Here is a 17,686-nt window from a genome sequence, read left to right as displayed (position 1 = left end):
TGTTAAACATGTCATTACTCGGCGTCTTAGCACAGTTCATGTACATGAAACAACAACTCATCTTAACAAACCATGTGCTTACTTATTTAAAATGCTTGTGTTTTTCCATCTTTAAGACAAAACAGCCTTACTGGATGGGCAAGAAGAAAGTATCTACCATCTTCAGGCTTTTGTCTTTTTATCAATCTAAATGTTTCCATTTCTCTATCCAACTTCATTTAAACATCAAGCTTTTTTTTTTTTAAACTATTTAGCATTTTTCTATTTTTCTATCAAATGAGATAGATACACAAGATTTGGTGTAAAAAAAAAACATGTTTTATCTTAAGGTGAGATTGTTTTAGTCAGTTTTACTTCATAAAATATTCTGAAAGGGCTCAACAACAAAATACATACATTGTTCATCTATGTGTGATTGTATGTGTGTTTGCTAACCTCATGTGAGAGGCCACCTGCAGATGGCAGCAGCCCATTCTCACTGGGCAGACTGTCATTAGGGGAACTACAGCCAGAGACTGGAGTACTACTGCTGCTGGGGGACGAGTCTGGTGAGACAGACAGAGACGGAGAGAGAGAGAGAGAGAGAGAGAGAGAGGGAGAGAGCTAGTTTAGTATATGATAATGCATCTTGATAATATTTTTATTACATTACATTTTTTTACATCACAGAATTGTGTTTTTAAAATAATTTTGACATTGATATTATCTCATCAAATAACAATAAGGCATTATCGCTGCTGTTCATTTTCTTGAATATTTGTCTGTGTGTGTGTGTGTGTGCGTGTGTGTGTGCGTGTTTGGTTACCCAGTGTGTCAGGTACTCGGTGTTTGATTGTGGGCGGGGCACTCTCTTTGCGGGTGAGCGGGCTCTTGCGAGTGTTTAGATGTTTCTTCAGTTTGTGTTTCACCTTCAGATTGGGCTCGGACGCTGACAAATGAAAGCAACATGAGGAAGGTTACCTAATGTGATTATGTGCAAATATTTTACTACATTGATACATTTGAGATGGTCATAAGACAGCAATTCAACTCATTTCCTGTTCATGAAATCTTCACTATTTACCAAACACTAGAAGTGAAGAAGGTCAAAAGATCAAGAATTGGGTAATAAGCTACTGTACGTGTGATTGCCAATATGCAATGATGGTGGTAAATCAGCAAAGACCCAAAATGGTGTACCAAAAGATTTCAGAAGGATTAAAGTGGGTATGAAAGATACAGGCAACCATGATAAATAGGAGTTTAAAGGTTGAATACAATTTAATTAATTTAATTAAATTAAACAGAATTTTGTTTATCAAGCCTTTTGAGTTGAAGGATGTGAATACTTCAGTCGCTGGCTCTGGATAAAGTCAAAGTTTTAAGGGTTGATGTCAGATGTTTTACCTGCCCTGCGTAGTGGCGTCCCCTCTGAGCCCTCAGAAGAAGGCTGTGATGGAGACGAGACCAGATTCTGGGAGGAAACACTGGGGTCTGGGCCCAGCTTTCTGGGAAAACATAACAAACAAATACAAAGAGACACACAACCATGAGGGTAAACAATCATTCCACATATGGTAGAGGTTCATTCAAAATTCTCATTTTAGAGCTGAAAAAGTATGAGTTATTTCAATATTTACTGATATACTGTATAGTACATTCAAACATACGCTCATGTTGCCTATCTTGTGTTTCGATATTTTCCTTTTTGCTCTGTTTGTGTGTGTATGTATGCATTTTGTGTCACCTGTATGCTACAGGTGTCGCAGTCAGAGTGTTGGAGCTTGTCCTTTCCAGCGCTGCCTGTTTTTGCTTCTTCAGGATCACCTCCTGAAGTTTCTGTTTCACCAGGGAACTGGCCACCGCACCTGTCAATCAATCACACAAACAACCCATCAAAAACATAGAAAAGCAAGGAAAGGCCAGGCCAAGAGGACAGTGGGTTAGTGTGCACAACCAACCTTGCATATTTGTGCAAGTCATTATTATTGACTAATAGTAAAATCTATGACAAAGACAACTGGAACAATACTGTGAGGAGTTTTAGAAAATGCATGTATGAATGGTTAAGAGGAAGCATGCATGTGTGTGTGATGCATTGGTAAGGTCACTCGCTTTGTCTGTGACTATGCTCTCTACTATTTGTGTGTATGAGTGTGTGTGTCTGTAAATGTGTGCACACAGAGGTGACAGGAGGTGCTAGGAGTGCTCAAGTCAATATTGACCCAGTGACCTGTGCCCAGACTCAAAGCTATATTTAACACCACTGTTGTAGCTCCGCTTGTCAGGTTATATTTAGCTCCCATTTCAAAGCAAACAGCTCTAAAAGCGGAATAACACAGTTCAATAAAGAGGAATGATTTCACTCTGCTCATGATTAACACTCTGGGTCTTCAATTGTAAACTGAAACTTGTAGTAAGAGGGTAGTGTCATTGAAGTTATATATATATATATATATATATATATACATATATATATATATAAAAATATATATGTGTGTGTGTGTGGGACTCACTCTGTTGACTCTTGTCTTTGTGTTTTAGCTGCTGCAATTCCTGCTGTTTCTCATGGTGCTCCTGTTCCCGCCTCCTCTGCTCCATATTAAACTAGACACACAAACATATAAAAAACACAAAAGAAAAATCATGTACAGTTTTTTTCAGGAAGCTAGCCGAAGTGTTTTTTTTTCAGACAGTGAATACTAAATTTAATCTTTCAAAAGGAGGATTATCAATAATGTAAGTTTTATATTCCCTACCCGGATGTGCTGGTGCAGTTGTTGTTGGGAGAAGGAGGTGCGGGGCTGAGGGGAGAATGGGCTGAGGAGTAACGGCGGGTGCAGCGGGGTGAGGAGCGCCGTGTCTGAACCAGGGCGCATACCCCGTTCTCCCACCCTGAGGTCCATGGGAAACAAGGCTGCACACGACACCGGCACTGCCACCGAGGAATCTGGGAGACAAGGGTTGGGAGAGGAGAGAGGCGTCAATTCATCCCCACTAAGATCACTTGGTTTACACAATACTCTGTGGGAAACCCTACCTGGGAGACAGTAAGCTCATGTAAACAGAAGCAAATGTGACCAGTGTTTGGAGAAAACATAAAAAATATACACCAGAATTATGGTTCGCATTTGCAAAAGTCATAGCAAAACATTAACACCATCTTTAAACATTTTGAGAGAACTGACTTTATATAAACAAAGCTAAAAAAACGAACTAAAATATTGTTGTGGTATGGCTGTAGAAACACTTAAATGAGATGAAGTGAAATGTCTGACATGGTAGACTTACTGTATGTTCCAGTAGAGGATACTGTCACACAGTAAACTTTACTGAAACACTTCACTGTGCAAACTGCCCTACCCTAAACACCCTCTACATTATAATAACCTTCAATTATAGTTTTAGAATCAGTTGCAGAGAGCAAACACTTAGCTTTAGGCTTTTTTCAGGTAGCAATCACTACTAACCTAGAAAATGTATTATATTTAGCAAGATATATATATCTTTTTTTAGCAACACAATATGCAACTAGGCCCCTCCGGGCACTGCTATGTTAGCTATGAACAGTATGTCCTTGTTAAGCTAACCTTTGTTCCAGTAGCCTCTGACGGAAAATATATTTTCTTATATTAGTCTTTTTACAAAACTGAAACATGTTAGTGGGGTTTCTGTCCATATTCTAAGAAAAATCCCTATATACACCTCATCTTTAAAAACAAGTATCATTGTGTTAGCATTCAGCATCAACATATGAGTCCAGCTGTTGATACACAACCAGAGCCTATAGCAGGAACTGTAACATAGTTGGAAAAAGGCTAACAAAGTATTCAGTCTTTTGTTGAAAGTTGAAAGAAATGATGAGGTGTTGAACGTTTATTAGCCGATACAATAGTATATACCAATTTAGATTAGGTAGGAAAACCACAGTATAATTTTGGGGCTTAGAATAATGAGAGAAGATAATGGTTGCTGATGACCTATGCATAGCTAATCATTTGATATTATCCAAACACAAAATCACTTAGCTGTAACACTCAGAACACTACCAGTCCAAAGCTAGAAACAGTGCAGACATGAATCACCTTAAAACCGCCATGGTTAATATCTGTTATATTTTATCTGCCTATGTTGTGTGTATGACAAGCCCTCAGCACACACTCTTTGCATCTCTTAGAATTTGATAAGTGGTCTATCCCACACATGAAAGGTGTGACTGGAAGTCCCAACTTGCTGTGAAAAATGTGGTTCGGTAAAAAGGATGAATCAGGCTCTCCCTTCCTACTGCAACCACCCCGTTAAGGTACCCAGTGCAGGACACTCAACCCCAAACTGCACCAGTCGATATGATTAAAACACTGACAACTGATCAACAAAGTGTTGTTATATCTACTTTATATGTCTCTCTCTCTGTTAATATAGAATAACAAACACAATAACAAACTCATACGTTCTCTCTGTCTGTTTTCTTTGTGTGTTACACATAAACTCACACTATCTCACTCTGTCTGTCTGTATGTCTGGCTGGCTTTTACACATACACACACATTTCCATGATCTTTGCATGCTGTTGGGGCTATTTGCATTGCATGGCTGACTCAATGGGAAAGATTGCCTCATCCGACGCTAAAAACAGGATCCAGGAAGGGAACAGCTTGGGAAAAGGCTGGGGGTAGTTTCTGTCTATGACACACACACACACACACACACACATACCCCCACATGCACAAAGAAATGCACTCTGATTCACACACAAACACAGGAACACATTTGTAAACACATACAGACATTCACTTGTGTCCATGTTCATGTGTGTTCACGGTCACATTAACATGCACACATGTGGATTATACTACATGTATATCTATCTATTTGTGCAATTAAATAAACTCACACACACACAAACCCTCATGAACAAACATTCAGAAGACATGAACACACAAATACAGCAAAGACATTTACACATATTCACATGTGACACACTTATCCATAGCTGCACATGTAAGACAGGCTTGAGCAAACACCTATTGCACAAACCTGCCTTGATGCTTAAACCAAAACTTTAAACACACACACACACACAAACACACACACACACACACACACACACACACACACACACACATACACACACACAGCAAGCCTTGAAATAACTTGGTGTGACATCATCTTGGTGCTGCTGCGCCTGGTGCTCAGATGTCAAGCTGCAGTATGTGAAGTAAGGCTAAATGTCACTCATAGAGAAGGATGGCCTGATGCCAACAGCAGCACTGGAAATGGGTGAAAGGGAATAGAATAGAACTGAATAAAACGGATATGTTATTGGTGTTGTTTCTACAAGCAAACGTGTGCACACACATACATACACACAGTGAGCTTGAGTTACTGTAGTTTCATTAGCATCACTGTTTGGGTTAATGTGACATAGCAGCGTGTGTACGTGAGGGTGTGCTGCAGTGTCAGTACTCCTCCATATTAGGAGGTACGAATGCAGAGAGACTGTCTGAATGCCGACCATGGCTGGAATAACAGAAATCCCTTGGCAAACACACACACACACACACACACACACACACACACACACACACACAGAACCATGCTCACATATTCTCTGTAATGACAGCAATGAATAACAAGGCCTTTATTCTGAGGAAAAGGAGAGGAGAACATGCTTATACATGGAAACAAAGACTGCTACAGTGCACACACACACACACACAAACACACACACACACAATGTTGGGAACACCAGTGTCTCTCTCGTTCCCTGCCTCCCATGGGTTATAAATAGCAAAATACACACTGGTCCAACATTTACCTGCACGGGGCCTTTTGTTTCTACAGGGAAAACCACACACACACGCACGCACACATAGAGTAACCCAGTGAAGTCACCATCAGTTTCTAGTTGTAAGTAGGGTGAACATAAAAAAAATCTTTGCGGAATTGCAAAATGCTGCAAAACATTCTTCAGTTGATAAAGAAATAATACATATAAAAGACTGGATCACTTGGTAATGGAAATCACTTAACCATTGATGAATGTGCCAGTTGGCTTTTATTGACTCTTCTCTCTCTAACTCTGTGTCCAGGGACCACTTAAACAGCAACAATTCCCCATTTAGTTCACACCTCTAAAGAGGAGGCTATATGGCTGGTTCTCAATATGTAAAGCAGGTAAACATGGCTGGGAGGGTTAATTATTGACTCAACACCTGGAAAGGCATTATGGAACGCACCCATATTCTATTTTATTTCCCTTTATCTTTATAAATATATGATTGTGGACATTTTAAGCTCTGGTCACTGCAGGACAATGATGACCCATGTCACAACTGTGGATTGTTGTAGAGAAATTTGATTTTGCTTTTCAAAGATTGACTTTTTAAAACAGCTTTAGATCAACACCAGTAACTACATTCTGGCTTCATTGCATAGAAGTTTGCTAGAGTTTCCTCAAATTATTCAGTGTGTAGTGTAGTGACACTTTGGCAGTACATGAAACTGGGTCCTTCAGGTGAGGAATAATCTTTTTAAAGGTGCAATGTGTAGAATTTAGTGCCATTTGGGGGAACAAACTTGGCAGAAATAATATTCATCATTATGTTTTCAAAAGTGTATAATCACCTGAAAATAAGAATTGTTGTGTTTTTGTCAACTTAGAATGAGCCCATAGGGAGCAGGTCTTCTTCCACTGAGCCCACCATGTTGCACCACCATGTTTCTACAGTAGCCCGGAATGGAAAAAACAAACACTGGCTCTAGAGAGGGATTTTCACATTTTTCACATGTTTCGCAGCCACCGTAGGTTCTCCTACACGCTTCGAAGGTGAGGGGTGGGGGGGAATTCAGTTTGTTGCAATTTGCAACCTCACTGCTAGATGCCACTAAATCCTACACACTGCACCTTTAACTACTTGGCCACCGTATTGCCCAGCGAGTGAATACATGATGTTCTTCAGTAACTGATAATAACACAGTCTCCATGTAGCCAACATGACTGTAAGTCTAGAAACTGTGCAGTGGTTTAGTCTCTGAACCTTTGCAACCACATTTATTCTCTCCACAGCCTTTCTCTCCTGGGTGCCTCCAGTAATATGAGGCTCTAATGTTTGTAGTTCTCTTAAAGATTGATATTATATTACAGTTCACTACATCTGCGAGTCTTACTCGGAGAGGAAAATAAATCTAGACTCTGTGATTGTGATTCTGTGTCGATTTCACTGAAATAGTAGTTTTACTGTGTCAATAGAGCAGGGAAGGCATGTAACAGAATAATCTAACATCTAAGCAACAAGTCCATGTTAGAGCATGAGCTAGTATGATGCGTTTGCATTGAGAAAGCCAACAACTGTCAGGAAAGTCAAAAAACAAAAACATAAAATACAAGATCTACACAGTTCAGATGGAGTAGTTTCTTTTAGTAGTAGTAGTTTCTCAACAGCCTGGACAAGCATTATTTTTGGATTTTCATAGACTGCATTTAAAGCTGATAGATTTTTGGTGGGAGTGAGTCAGGACATGTACAGCCATGTCCTGACTCACTCCCAAAAATTCCCAAAAATTGTGGGAAAAAATTGTGGGAAATGTGGTTTCTGCTATAAAAAAACACCACCTCTTATAACTGTCAGCATCATCACAGGTATACATAGAGACTACCGACTGTCAGCCATGTTCATATTTGTTTATTTTAGCCTAACACTTCATCTGAAAACAATATATTGGTCTTTTAAGGTGTCCTTCACATTATAATTTTTTATCATTTTAAAATGATATCATTCATATAATATTAACATTATATCAAGTCAATTTTGATCATAGTTATGGTCAGCAATTTTCAGCAATGGCCACGTCTTTTTATAGAGATATACTGTACTGTAGAGGGATTAAAGCCATAATAAAAAAACTAACTGAAATTTTTTTCAAGCCATATTCCCCATCTGAAATTTGTAAAACATGTTACAGGTTACAGTACTTGATGCCTGCTAAACAAATAACACGAAACGTAAAATTATGAGATTTCAGCAGCACTCCACACATAACCATTGCTGCTGTTCTCTAATGCAGCCATCAAGTTTAAATACTCAACCAATAGTGTTTTAAGATGCTTTTGAACAGTTTTTCTATTTCCAGTTTTCTTTTTTGTCATTTCCATGCCATTTTCAATCTAAAAAAACAACATCAAGTAAACAGCACCAGCATTAAAGAACAATAAGTCCAATTAAAAAAAAAGAAGTCTCTAAAGTGCTTTCCATTTTTTCTGCTTTTTGGCAGTGAAACCATATGCCTGAAGCTCAGCTACACCTGATACCCATTTGAGGGTAAAAATAGAGGGAAGGCTAATTTTCAAGACATGAAACAATGATACTATTCTGTAGGCCCTACTAAACTTTGCATTTTGGGATGGAAAGCCAAAGCATGGCTACACAAGAGGTAGGACTGTTATCAGAGGATGGGCTGTTACCACAGAGGCTGTTACACGTAGCCTATAAAGTTGTCTGCAGCTGTTTCAATCACCGTGACAACAGGTAGGCTAAATGTGGACTTTGAATAGGCTACATGGTTTGTTGGCTAGGTTACAACAATCAATGGCACATTGCTTTAAGTAGCCTACAAACCTGTTCTATTAATGAGGATGTGTGTCAAAGTTTGACACAATGGCTCTTGATCGTTTAACAAAAAAATGCATAGCTAATTAGTTAGCGAACTCTGCAGCTCTCACTGTTTTCTTTTTACACCAGTGAAGTCCACAAATGAGAAATAGAATGAATGGGAAGTTTTCTCTCTTTTTTTTTTTTCTCCTAAGATCTACACTGATCTCATAAATGGCCTCTTTGGATTCCAAATGTCAGAAATCTGTCATAGCGACTGAGAACTTTGATCCCTAGATATATAGAGTTTTCATTACTACTGGCGGAGTCTGCCTATTCCAGGAGTCAAATTGCATTACCATGAAAAAGGGATGAGCATGAACTGAATCATTGAGTAATATATAGTTGTTTCTTCTTTACTAAAATAAAGCCTACAGTTTAAAAGGGTGAAGCGCAGACAGATACAAAAGTTGTTCTTCTTTTGTTGTACTTCTGACAGAGTAGCTGCTCAAGACATGTTTGCTCACCCTGAAAGTCATGACAGGTGTAATTTCAGATGGAACCGATGGACCTGTTTTATGAAAACACACTTCTCATTACCAGCTGTGACCACAGGTGTCAAATTTAAAGCACTATAACTTTTAATCATCTGACACAAAAATATTTTTTAGTTGCATTTAGTGACGGAGCAGGCTAAATTGTGCACAGTAAATGAACTCATCGTGAAACAAAGCACACTAAAAATAAACTGTTAAGTTTACTTTGTGTGTGTGTGTGTGTGTGTGTGTATGGGAGTGTCAATGTGTTATGGAAATCACCAACGACGCAGAGTGATACAGCCTGTCTGGTTGTGGGGACCGTTGAGAATGTGCTGATTTATCTGAAAGATTAGGTAGATTAGCTTCATGTTCTCTGAGCAGAGAAACTGAAGTTCTTTGTGCATGCATGTGTGTGTGTGTGCACATGTGTGTCACTGAGAGAGAGAGAAAGAGAGAGAGAGAGAGAGAGAGAGCAAGCAAGGGAGAGAGAGCGAGCAAGAGAGAGAGCTAGAGAGAAAGAGAGAGAGAGAGCAAGCAAGGGAAAGAGAGCGAGCAAGAGAGAGAGCTAGAGAGAGAGAAAGAGAGAGAAAGAGCATTTTGATAATCCCTTAGTCCTTGCTACAGTTTCCTCTCCTTTCTATTTTCTTTTATTCTGAACTTCTGTTCTACTTACTTAGTACTACTTAGTCAGGACTGGTTCTACAGGTAAAACCAGGATGTCTCTCTTTCTCTCTCTCTCTCTCTCTCTCTCTCTCTCTGTCTTCCTCTTTCTCTTGCTCCCTCCATACCCTCGCATGGAGTGGACAGATGTTGACAGAGTGAAAGAGAAAAAAGGCACACAGCGTGAGACAACGGGGGCAATAAAAACAGAAAAACAGAAAGATGAAAGAAAGAAAAAAAAAAACGAGGAAAAAGTACACCCGACTAAAAAAAAAAGGAGAAGGAACTCAAAGGACAAGAAAGGCGAGTTGGTCAGCAATCTTTAACAACCTGTAGATAAGTGTAGTCACTCTCTGCACACTGGAGGAGTGTTGACAGCCTGTATAGTGTCACTACACATAGACACTCTGTACAAAGTCATCAACCAACTGAGCAGACGCCACCACTTTGTATCTTGTCACACGTCCAAATATAGCTACAACGCCTTCTTCTGTTTTGACTGTACTGTGTGCGTGAGTGTATCTAAGTCATTTAACACCTTTTAGTGGCACCAGCTACTTTCAGTAGACAAAGATGTCATTACCTCAGTGTATTTGTCACTCTGCTGAAAGTTAAAAAAAAAGACACTGATGCAAATTCAAGACTTTAACAATGGGGGGAAAGTCATATGCAGAGTGATTAGATGTTTTAAGAAAGGAAAATCAGAGATGCAAGTCAGAGAGGGAGAGCAAATGAAAAAAGTGAGACAGAACAGAAAATAAAGAAGGAAAAGGAGGGAATACGGTCTAATAGAGGAGAGGTCAGAGCAAAAGGACTGACAGGACAACCTGACACTGCTGACAAAGTCAACCGTTCTCCTCTTGACTCCAAGAGGAGTCCATCACTCCCTTCATCCCCGTCTCCACAAGCTTGGAGAGGCATGCATCTGTCTTAATATGATCTCTCTCTCTGTGTGTGTGTGTGTGTGTGTGTGTGTGTGTGTGTGTGTGTATGTGTGGTGGTGGTGGTAGAGGGTGATATTTGATTTGTGTGTGCGCATGAGTATTCGTTCCAAAAGACTTACTGATCCAAGTGTACACCATGCCTTTCCAGCTTTATGCCAAAGAAGACAGTTCCCATTTCATCTAAAGCAAACAAACGCAGGGTCAAAGCCGCAGGTTCAAGTCTGGCTTTTCTTAAGCAAATGGAGACGCCTGATAATATGTACAGAAAAACTAAAAACTAAATAACATACTACACCAGGATTTATGGGGCTGAATATGAAATGGTCAGTTCTTGGGGTCACTTCTCCACGTAACTTAAAAATGGTTTTAGCAATTAAGGAAAGCTTCCCTTGTCTGATCAAATATTACTGCGGTAAACCAGAGTAATGATACTGAGGTATTGTATTATATTATATTTGTCACTCACATTGTGTCAACTGAAGAAAATTCTCTTAGAAATATATTTGAAAACAAGCTGTTTTGAATCAGATGTTTGATTTTCATGATGAATGACTGATTTTTATGAAGTCTTTGTTTTGTTAGACAGACCCACTCATTGTCTGCAAATTGCTTGTTTTGTCCAACCAAAAGTCCAAAAACCACAATTATTATATTAACCAAACAAAGCTGATCCTTCCATTTGAGAGGTTGAAACCAACAAACGTTTGGCATTTTTGCTTGATAAATGACTCACAAAACTGATTATCAAAAATGCGGATGACTAATGGTGTTTGTCTAATCAATTAAATCCCCTAAGAGTTTCAGCACTAATTATTAGCCTACTGGCAGAAATTCATGGGACTGTTGGACAGAATTGTATATTGTCAAGAACTTACTATTACTCATTTCCTGATTTAGAAAAGCAAAACATGAACTTTATGCTGAAAGTGCATTTTAAACCTTCCGCTATACAGTTGACTAAACCACTGCCTCCATTTATAAGGTCAGGAGGTACAGAGAGATTTCTCTAGAAAACATCAAACAGATAAGTTACTGAAAGGTTCACTTTGAAGAGGATTACAGATGTGGCTTTTTCAGGACATTTAAATCACTGCTAAGAACATGATTTTTCAATTTCATTTCATTTGTAATTTTTTTTCCCCAAAAGTGTGGTGCAACGTTAAAAACATTTGTCTATGAATTAGATGCACATCATATTATCATTTTTAGATATACAGCCGCTTTCCCAGAAGACCAAACCTGTGGGATGCTAAACAAACCCAAAATAGCAACAATCCCAAAACAGACAGTTACTTAACAATAACAGACAGGCCAAAGTCAGTGACCTCCTGCAGCTGCTCCCACAGTGGATGTTCTCATTCACATTAAGGCCAATTCAAGTCATCGTCAGTGTAGAAATCACAGACGAACAGCGTGTCTGAGGAAAGGACTGTTAGAGTTGTAAGAGGATAAGACCATTAGAGTTGTAAGCATGTATTTGTACATCTGTATTTGTGTATGCTAGAGACAGAGAGGATTCGGAGTGTGCGTGTGCTTGTGTGTGTATGTGACAGTAACGGAGGAAGGTTGATGTATAATGCAGCATGGGTCCAGTTTCCTAAGTCCGCACTGAGTTTCCATAAACATCCAGGGCCGCTGTCTGTTAGATCAGCAAGCTTACACACACATAAATACACACACACAGAGTTGCTACTGTTAAAACGGCGTAAAAAGGTGTAGTGGTAATAGCAGCACAGGAAAAGGATCACAGAATGAGTGCGACACACAGAGACGATTTAATTAACACTAGGAAGAAAATCCCTCTCTGTGTGTTTTTCTCTGCATCTCCCCCCGCACCCCCCTCTCTTCCCCGGCCCCCTCTCATATCCATACTGGGCAGATGAGGCTTGATCATCAGTTTGTCACACTCACAAACACACACGACAGCGCACCACAGCAGGCTTCCAGTGCATAGTCTTGTCCAAGGAGTTTAATACAACAGGTTTCACCTCATATTCACAGTATATACGTAAATGTCCAAAGACAAACAACTACACACGTACGCACAGACACATGAACTAAACAATAAAGTCAAAGGCACATACCCTTGTTTGTCTTGTAAATATCCGGCTATGTGAAAACCCCAGTAGCACTTCTGCCTCGGCCAGCTCACAGCAGGATCTATAATTAGACAGAGAGCTCCACTCCCCTCCAGTCATCTTTTACTGTCGGCCACATCCTCTTTTCTTTAACTCCTTCTTTTTCTTCTCCCTCCCTCTCTCTCTCTATCTCTGTCTCTATTTGTTGCTGCTGTACGACACCAAACTGTTGACTTATTCATTTCAATCACACAGTAGTAGCACCTTGCCTTGGAGCAAACGACTATTTACAGACTCTAAACAGAATAGACTTTTTAAAGAACTTTACTCATTTTAAACGCTGCCTATAATAAATTTAAGACGAAGTGAAATTGAGAGACAAGGTAGACAAAACAAGAAGGTATGCAGACTAAGAAGAAACAAAGCAGGAAATTAATGAGCTGATGAAACATTAGACCTCTAATAACTCTACAGAAATTCTTACTTATAATTGAAGACTTTTTAAGGACGCTGTTGCACAGCAACAACATTTATACTTCTCTAACACTGCAAATTATTTAAGTGTCACACTTTGGCCAGTGATGAACCATCAGCTCTTGCCACTACAGAATCTTTACCCGCCATCCCATAAACAACAGGGATTGTAACCGTGGTAATGGGGGCAGTCGAGCCGGCAGGAAGTCGAGTCTATAAAAACACAACAATGAGAGAACCAGGGTGGCTTCCTGTTTAAGAGCTGAGTTTAGACTCCCATTTCCTCCCCTCTCCTCCCCCTGCTGTTGTTGTGACGCTGCTGCCACAGTGCCCTTGAGCCCTATGGCAGTAAATATTTCCTCACTGTAATACATGCTCGCACGGTAAACACTAAAGCAACCAGTTCCAGTGAATTCCCCCCTACTCACACATACTCACATGCACACACTCCCAAATCAGTGTTCCTGTGTTCCTGTTTCTCTCAATGTGTGGTTTTAGTGAAAAGCCGAAGGCTTTGACATCGATTAACAACTCAGATTAATGACTAACAGTGGCCCTGAAGGCAACACACTAATTTATTCAACACACTCACTTACAAACACAGCCATTACAGGAACATGGAAAACTACTAAGTAAACTATTGACAGTCAAGTTAAATTGTGTTTTATCTATTTCAATTGCTTGTGGGTTTATGCTATAATAAAACTGAAAGTATGACTTTGAGAAACTTGGAGGAACTTAAAATGTAGCTTATATGTTTAGTTCAGTTACAATCACTGCCTAATAACCCACAGAAGAGAAACTATTTCCCTCATTTCAGCTCTGCTACACATGATTACTTTAGTTCAGGCAGAGTGTTGTGGTGTTTCTGCAGAGATCACCTGTCAATCAGACTGGTTGCAATACAGTGACATCTGTCTGTTAAACTATAGTGGATGTTGCATCTCATGATAGTACCCAGTTCTTAGCTTATTCGTTCAAAACAATGACCTGTTCCTCTGGAACTGTAAAATTAATCACCTCCTGCCAGCCAAAGCATTTTGGTTGATTAACTTATGTGTATAAGTTTATGAGTATAGAAGTGATATTTACTCATTATTGCTCAAATTGAGTAAAAATGTGGAGGAGGTGAGGTTGTATTCACTTAAAAAAAATCTACAGTTGCTTAATCGGCCTTGTGTAACACAGGATCTCTATGAATAGTCTGGTACTGACAGTTAGGATCACATGCTCCTTACTGTGGGAGCGCTGTCTGTCCCTCTCTGTCTCTCATCGGACCACAATTCTTTTAGAGCAGATATTGATTGATTGAAATAATAATTGTTAATTCTATGCATAATTTAACTCATTTTGTTAAAGGAAAAGCAAAGGTTTCTGTATAAAAATACGGTCGGCTAAGTACTAGAAAAAGTATAATTGTGCTATCAAACGGTATTCATTCAGTCTGTAATCCACCCCCCCCCCTCTCTCTCTCTCTCTTTCAGTTTAGTAAAGTTTATTTCAATCTGCTTTAAAATGAAAAAAAGTCAAGCCGGAGTATCTAAACGTGGTGAAGTAGATAGAAAATAAATCATTGACATACTTTACCTCTTTTCATTTCTCCTTGTCTGTTTCTCTTATTGCCATTCAGGCTCTGTTTCTCTCTCCACCTCCTGCTCTTACTGCCACAAATCCTCCAAGTCATCTCTCTCCCTCACTCCTTCTATCTCCTATCTCTCTCTTTCCCTCCTTCATCCTGAGGAATCCACAGCTGTCACTCCCATTCAAAACCTCTCGTCTTCCCAAAGCAGCTGGCCAGACTGTGGTTTGTGTTTGTGTGTGTGTGTGTGTGTGTGTGTGTGTGTGTGTGTGTGTGTGTGTGTGTGTGTGTTTTCAGGCCTGTCTGCCTACAACTGTCGCCAAACTATTTCTATATTTATGGTGTTGCTCTGTTGGTGAATACTTGAGTGTTCAAGTGTAAATGGCAGTGTGCGTGTGGCTGTCGTCAAGTTGAAGAACTACCAGTGTGTGTGTGTGTGTGTGTGTGTTTGCATGTGTATGAGATACAAGGAGAACAAGATGAGAATGACCCTCTTGAGTGAGAAACTTTTGCTGGTGTTCACATCTACAGAGGGTTAAGTGAGGACACCAGAGGCACCTAAATTATCCACGGGTCACTGGTAGATCACTAGCTCCAGGCCTTCATGTGAGACTATTTTGAAGCAAGGATGATTCTATGTTCTCATCATGTGCACAAAAAGTCCACACTGAGATACTCTCGCACTCCTAGAACTCATCAATCTTTAATGTTCACTGCATAAATACTTTACTCAGGAAGTGTTCTCTCTGCATTCTTTATGCTTTGATTGCTGATTACCTACATTTCCCAGAATGCCTTTTAACATCTCCCAGAGAGTGGATGTGAACTAGATGCATTCAGGCAAAAGGCTGGATTATGAACTCATGAAGATAGTAGTCCTGATCTTGTTGGATTAAGCAGTTTATTTACATATTTTCTGTTTAAACAAGTAAAACTACTTGATTAATAATTAAGTGATTACTGGAAGATTAACTCTTTATAACCACTACAATCAATTTATTTACACAACATCACCATTTGCTACAACTGAGTTTTTGAAGAAAGTAATTGTAACAGCTGCAATTGAAAAAACAAGGCTAAGAGCATACAAGCTATGCTAGCACCTTTGAGAGGATATACTTAAATACAACTTTGCTTTGAGCTAAAAGCTAACACCAGGATGCTAACATGCTCACAGTGACATTGTTAACATGCTGATGTTTAGCAGGTATAATGTTCACCATCTTAGTTTAGCATGTTAGCATTCTAACATTTGATAATTAGTGCTAAAGATAAGATATATGAGTGGTTGATGTTGAATGCCATTAGTTTTGTAGCTATTTGGACTTAAACCAAAGCACTGGACAAATTGAAATTTTGACCTGAGCTTAATTCAGTTTGAGATCGGCAAAGTGACTACAAATCATTCTGTGGGGAACATGAACATGAGTTTGTACTGAATTTCATGGCAATCCACCTAATAGTTGTTGAGGCATTTCTCTCAAAACCTCATCAGCCTCATGGTGGCACTAGAGAAAAAGGAAAGAGGATCATCAAAATTTTTTGGATTCATCTTTTGGACACCATGAGTGTCAAAGTGCCAAAGTTCAATTCCAGGGCAATTCATCCAATAGCTGGTGAACCAAAGCGGTGGACCAAACGACTCACCCACCCACACTGCCAAAGTCACATCCTCAAAGCTACATGTCTTGTGACTGCAATGCATTCTGGTCTACTGAGGCTATAGTAAGTGGAGCTAGTATTTTTGTATCATCTGAAACGAATCTCACTGCTTAGGGCTGGTACAAATGGTGAATCATGGTGAGACAATCTTACTCTTCTATTTGAAGAGCCCACAATGACATTTAGCATTTTACTGACATTTGATGATTGGATGTATTTTCCTTTCACAAGAGAGGTGACAAAAAGGACAGTCTCAATGAAGTCTTAATAGATAGTAAGAGCTTTAGATTAGGGTTTAGGTAAACATCTGGAGAAAATGTACAGTTGATAAATCCGTCATCACTAGCAACAATGTTGCTTTCATAAAATTACAGGTTTCGAAACGGGCTGCTTTTCCTTGTTTTCAAAGAGATTTATGAATGTCATGCAAGCTCCTAAAAGAGGAATCTAGAAGTAAGCTATTACATCCTGCAACTAAAGAGGTGCTTTAGGATTCCACCAGTTCTGCACGCCAACAATACACCCATTTATATAACAACAATAACAACAACTCAGAGACACACAAACATTACAGAAACATTCCATGTGTCCCTGTCACCTCTCGCTTGACTCATATGTTGCAATTTGCCTGAAGCTGGAAACTTTAGATAAACTCCTTCGCTACACGTACACACACCCACACATGGACTGTGAATGCCTCTGTCTGTCAGAGAGGAGGCAACAGGTGTGCTGTCCTGTTTGAGAAATGACAGTAAATCCTCTATCTGCTGCACACAGACAACACATACACAGCTAAGAGTCACACTCACGACCATACTGACATTCTCATCTCTGTTTCCTGTCTTTAACACTTTCTGCTGTATGCTGCTGAACACAATACACTGGCTCTTTGATAGATACACCTTAAAAGCTTTCATCAACTTAAAATACATGTGAGTGGTTAATCCTGGGTGTAGAGATGAGTAGAAGAGGTGGGTAGTATCTATGAGCGGTGACAGCTGAACAAACAAAGAAAGAGCACCGTGTCTGATTGACAAGTGATCTATTGGATGGAGTCGAAACTTGCTTTGCATCATCTTTATCATAACACAGGTGAGGAGGAAATGTTTCTCTATGTTGCAAGAAAACGTTCTCGTTGAACTATATAGAAGAAGTGTGTCTTTAAAAATGTACTGGAGAA

At 39.5% G+C, this 17,686-nt stretch overlaps 1 protein-coding gene across 3 annotated transcripts in view; it reads right to left on the bottom strand.

Annotated features, from left to right (window-relative positions):
• Nucleotides 1-17,686, bottom strand: part of hdac7a (histone deacetylase 7a) — a 69,527-nt gene that overhangs the window by 20,585 nt on the left and 31,256 nt on the right. For all 3 annotated transcript variants that reach the window (XM_042409352.1, XM_042409350.1, XM_042409351.1), the window contains 6 exons: nt 2,739-2,929; nt 2,496-2,586; nt 1,727-1,847; nt 1,387-1,487; nt 806-928; nt 436-545 (listed from right to left, as the gene is read on the bottom strand). In XM_042409352.1, coding sequence (XP_042265286.1) covers nt 436-545; nt 806-928; nt 1,387-1,487; nt 1,727-1,847; nt 2,496-2,586; nt 2,739-2,885 — 693 coding nt within the window. In that variant the 5' untranslated portion in view covers nt 2,886-2,929. The remainder of the gene's footprint in view (nt 1-435; nt 546-805; nt 929-1,386; nt 1,488-1,726; nt 1,848-2,495; nt 2,587-2,738; nt 2,930-17,686) is intronic.

Source organism: Thunnus maccoyii, chromosome 4 (assembly GCF_910596095.1).
Source record: "Thunnus maccoyii chromosome 4, fThuMac1.1, whole genome shotgun sequence".
In the NCBI taxonomy this organism is placed as follows: domain Eukaryota; kingdom Metazoa; phylum Chordata; class Actinopteri; order Scombriformes; family Scombridae; genus Thunnus; species Thunnus maccoyii.
The sequence above is the reverse complement of the archived record's forward strand: the minus strand, read 5'-3'. Positions and strand labels throughout refer to the sequence as shown.